Here is a 4073-nt window from a genome sequence, read left to right on the forward strand (position 1 = left end):
AAGAATAACAATAATAATAATTTGTTGTGCAAAAATGTTCCATATTATTCAACATCTTAAAAATTACAAAATGATTTAAGGTGTTTCACAGGCAGTAAACAAGCAAGTAAATCATGTGGACAATGAAGTAAGCACAACATCATTGTGGCTCAAATGGGAGGCCCAGCTCCAGTTCCAGGGGAACATATGCATACACCCTTATTTCACATTTTTATGTCCCCTTTTATTTAAAATTAATTTTAAAACTTCCTTAATGTTTTTATATCTGTTCTTTAATCAATTAATTAATCATCTTAATTATTCTGTTTACCTATTTGCTTTAATGATGACACTTGTTTCACTTTATTCTTCCGCGGCGCCTTTTACAAATCACTACTCGAGAAAATTATAATTTAGCTTAGACTTTTTTTTTTTCCTTTTGTATTAATATAATTTTATTTTATTTATTTTTGTAGGAACTTTAGTTTTTAGAAATAATTTTATTGGAGCCATAGCATTGTGAAAAGAAAAAAGAAATCTAATGTTCTTTAAAGAAAGTAATAATTTATATAAAAAATGATTTAAGGAGTACTAGTATTTGATTTAATTATGCAAAAAGGGATTATTTGTATCTTAATTTTAAAGACTATCTCATAAAATAAGGAAACTTTTGATAATCCATCTTTATGCACACCCACGAAATATTTACTAATATTGATTAAGTACAAATTATTTACAAAAGCATCTTTAAATTTGATTTGTAATCGACAATCAAATGTCTTTGAACAAAGAGGTGATTGTGGCAATTCGAATGCATAACTTTAGTTTTTATTTATTCATAAGGTTCACATACTCTTTTAGACTACCATCTTTTAGGGCCCAATAACATCATCTCTCCAACCCCTTTACCCATGGTGAAATACAATCCGTGATGGTATAGTATTATAGGAGCACGGGGAGTAGCTCACTAGCTCTTATAGATCGGATTGCATCATTTAAACCTTTACGATTTTAAATACATAACTTAAACCATAAATATCCTTAACTATATTTATAATTAAAGTTATATAAAGTCGTTATTTTAAAAAAATTACTCCTTTATATATCGAAACAAATTTAACACTATACATGTTATATAATCTCTCTTACAATATATGGTCATGAGGGCGAGAATGTGTAAATAGTTTAAAAATCCAAATATCGCAATTTTATTAAAAATTCAGGAAGTTTAATATTTTAATTTTTTTTATTTTTAAAAAACGCTGGTAGTTTTTGTTAAAAAAACATGTCCTTTATAAAAAGTGAAATTTTTAAGAAGTTGGGTTAAAAGCTCACTGGATTCCAAATATATTTCACTTTAACAAGATTGCATATTTGTGATTGAGTGCCTTTTTTTTTACCAAGAGTAAAGAAGCACAAAGGCCAATAGCGCATATGGATTGAGTTCAAAGTATCTAGTGATAAAAATCATCTAAAAATGTTGATATTAAATTAAAAGTTAGTCTTATTTTTTATAATGGTCCTTGTGAGAGCAATTCCACTCAACTAGTTTATGAAAGCAAACCTTAATAATTCTATGGTACCACTTAATCCATTTTCCATTTATTGTACCGTCAAAAACAGTTTACTAAGGTTACATTAGTTATAGAATGGATGTGATTACGAAATGTTAGTTGAAGTCGAAGTTGAAGTATATATGAAGTAGTACATCATAAAGCAAGATATATTGCAAAATCGCCTAATGGCATGGTTATTATCACTTTCGTAATTACTATCATGTGTAATCATATAAACAGTTAAAATATATGAGGTTCTGAATTGCGGATAGATAATGATTTTTTAATTGAATTACCTCTCCATCAGTTCGTGCAATAATTTCCTTGATAAAAAACTTGTTCAAATCAAATTAAAAGAAAAAATTGATGAGGAATAAAGAAAAGTTTAACTAACAAAAAAAAGTTCAATATTAATACAATTGCTTTCCCTTCAACTTAATTAACATCTCCCATTTATAAAACTAAAGTTTAAAGTATGTAATTAACATTTAGCATATATAATTTCACTTTTACCATATTTTTACACAAAAATGTTCATTATCATTTTATAACATACCTTCTTCTTCTTCTTCCTTTTTTTTCCCCCCCTTTTTCTTTGACCCCCTATTGGATAATAACTTATCAAATAACCAATAGAAAAACAAAAGAAAAAGTTAAAAAAAAATAAAAAAAAAAATAACACAAAAAACACACCAAATGATATGATTGATTTAAATTAATGATCACTTGAAGCAGCTTCACTAAGAGTTTCAGTAATGCTCTCTAAATGTGGCCTCCAAACTGCAACTCTTCCTCTTCTTTTCTCCCTATGACTTGATATTACTTTCTCACTTAATATATCACTCAAATACTTATCATCTTCTTCTGTTGTTGATGATAATACAAGATTAGCTGCTGCTAACGATATCGAATTACTCCGGCTTTTATGCTCCTTTCTTTTCCGTCTCACCGTCGATGCTGAACCCGATCCCACGGGCGCAACAACCGACGGTGAGGACGACGATGATGTGGACTTCTTTGATGATGAGTTTGTTTTTTTCTTACTAGATTGATTATGATCGAGGACTGGTATGAGAAAATAGATCTTCCCACGTTGGAGTTGCGCGTCGGGTGGGACCACCACAATGGTGGGCCCACGGTGGTGTGAGTCGATCGACTCGACCTCGGATGTCAAACGAGAAGTCGGTTTCTTAAGGATGTGTTTAGGGTGAGCCTTCATTATGTCTTCGGCACGTATTGTGCCGGAGATCTCCTCGACACGGCCGTTCGAGTGTACGATGCGGATCACGTCTAGTGCTCCGCACGGGAGGATGCAAGATATGCAACACCTTATGGTGTTCTTCATTATATTCTTTCTTCAAATTATGTAATTTTTTTTTTCTTGTCACCTCATCATAATGACAATGAAAACTAACACAAAAGAAAGTGTGTAATAAAAAGAGTAAATGAAATTGTTGTGTATTAATAGCTTTTTTTTAAAAGGGTACAAAAATTGTACAACTTTTATTTCTTCTTCTTGTTCTTATAACTTTGGATGAATTTTATGGTGTGAATTATTATTTTTGTTTCTCTCTCTAAAAAGAAGATAAAGGAGGAGAGAGAGAGGGAGAAAGAAAGAGTGTATGGGGTATGTGTATGTACTTAGCGTTTTGGATCGAGCAATATACAAAAAAGGAGGGGTCCATTTTTCATTAGCATTCACCGAGTTCAATAATTTTGGGAGGGTTTTTGGACTTAGCGTTTTTAGAAGTTTGGAGGTATACGGAGGTAAGCAAGATTTTGCATGGAAAAAATAAATTTACACTAGTATTTTGTGTCAAAACATTATTTTTATATGTGCTTCTTTATAAGGTGCAAATGACGATACAATTTTTAACTTAGGACACAAGGTTTTGAACTTGCAAAGTAATGTAGGAAATACTTTTTTATCTTATTAATTCTATATTGGCTTATGACACTCTTTTATATGTGTTAAGATTAGAAGTGGCCATGGCGTGGAATGTGTAATAATAAGCGTGTCGCATACTTTGTAAAAATAAAAATTTAACTAATTTCAAAAATTATGTATAGTAGTAGGGTAAGTGAGGGTCGATCTCAAATTTGAACTAAATATTAATTAAGTTGTTATGAATCACAATTAGTTGAGAAAATCATAAACGAACTAATAATATAAATTCTATTAAGGGCAATTTAATAGGAATAATCCAACCTTTGCCTTATATTCCCAAAATAATCCAACCTTTCGATTAACCTGAATAATCCTAAGTTTAATACTCATTTTCTCATAGTGAGCCTATTTGACCGGTTATTTGAACTTAAGGTAACTTTTTTTGTTCTTAATTTTTTTCCTCCTTCCTCGACATCATTGATGTCAGCTCCAACCATTATCAATGGCTTCTCTTCTCTCTCCTTCTTCTTCCTTCTCTTTCCTTCAACTCCTTTCCAACCATTAACAATGGCTCCCACACCTCCCTGAACCTTCCCGCCACCACCTTACCTCCCTGTCAACCTACCCCATTTCCCTGTCAGCCAGCCCTC

General features: G+C 31.3%; 1 protein-coding gene across 1 annotated transcript; it reads right to left on the reverse strand.

The window, feature by feature from the left end:
- Window positions 1-2002: 2002 nt before the first annotated feature.
- LOC110730599 lies at window positions 2003-3400 on the reverse strand. The gene has a single exon (XM_021910423.1). It carries the CDS (start codon window positions 2878-2880, stop codon window positions 2251-2253), a length of 630 nt encoding a protein of 209 aa, XP_021766115.1. The 5' UTR covers window positions 2881-3400; the 3' UTR covers window positions 2003-2250.
- Window positions 3401-4073: the final 673 nt, after the last annotated feature.

The sequence above is a fragment of the Chenopodium quinoa genome, unplaced genomic scaffold (assembly GCF_001683475.1).
Source record: "Chenopodium quinoa cultivar QQ74 unplaced genomic scaffold, ASM168347v1, whole genome shotgun sequence".
NCBI lineage: Eukaryota > Viridiplantae > Streptophyta > Magnoliopsida > Caryophyllales > Amaranthaceae > Chenopodium > Chenopodium quinoa.

Bases quoted from the DNA above. Each gene is read 5' to 3' on its own strand.
- LOC110730599 (XM_021910423.1), bottom strand. From the start codon at position 2,880: ATGAAGAACACCATAAGGTGTTGCATATCTTGCATCCTCCCGTGCGGA.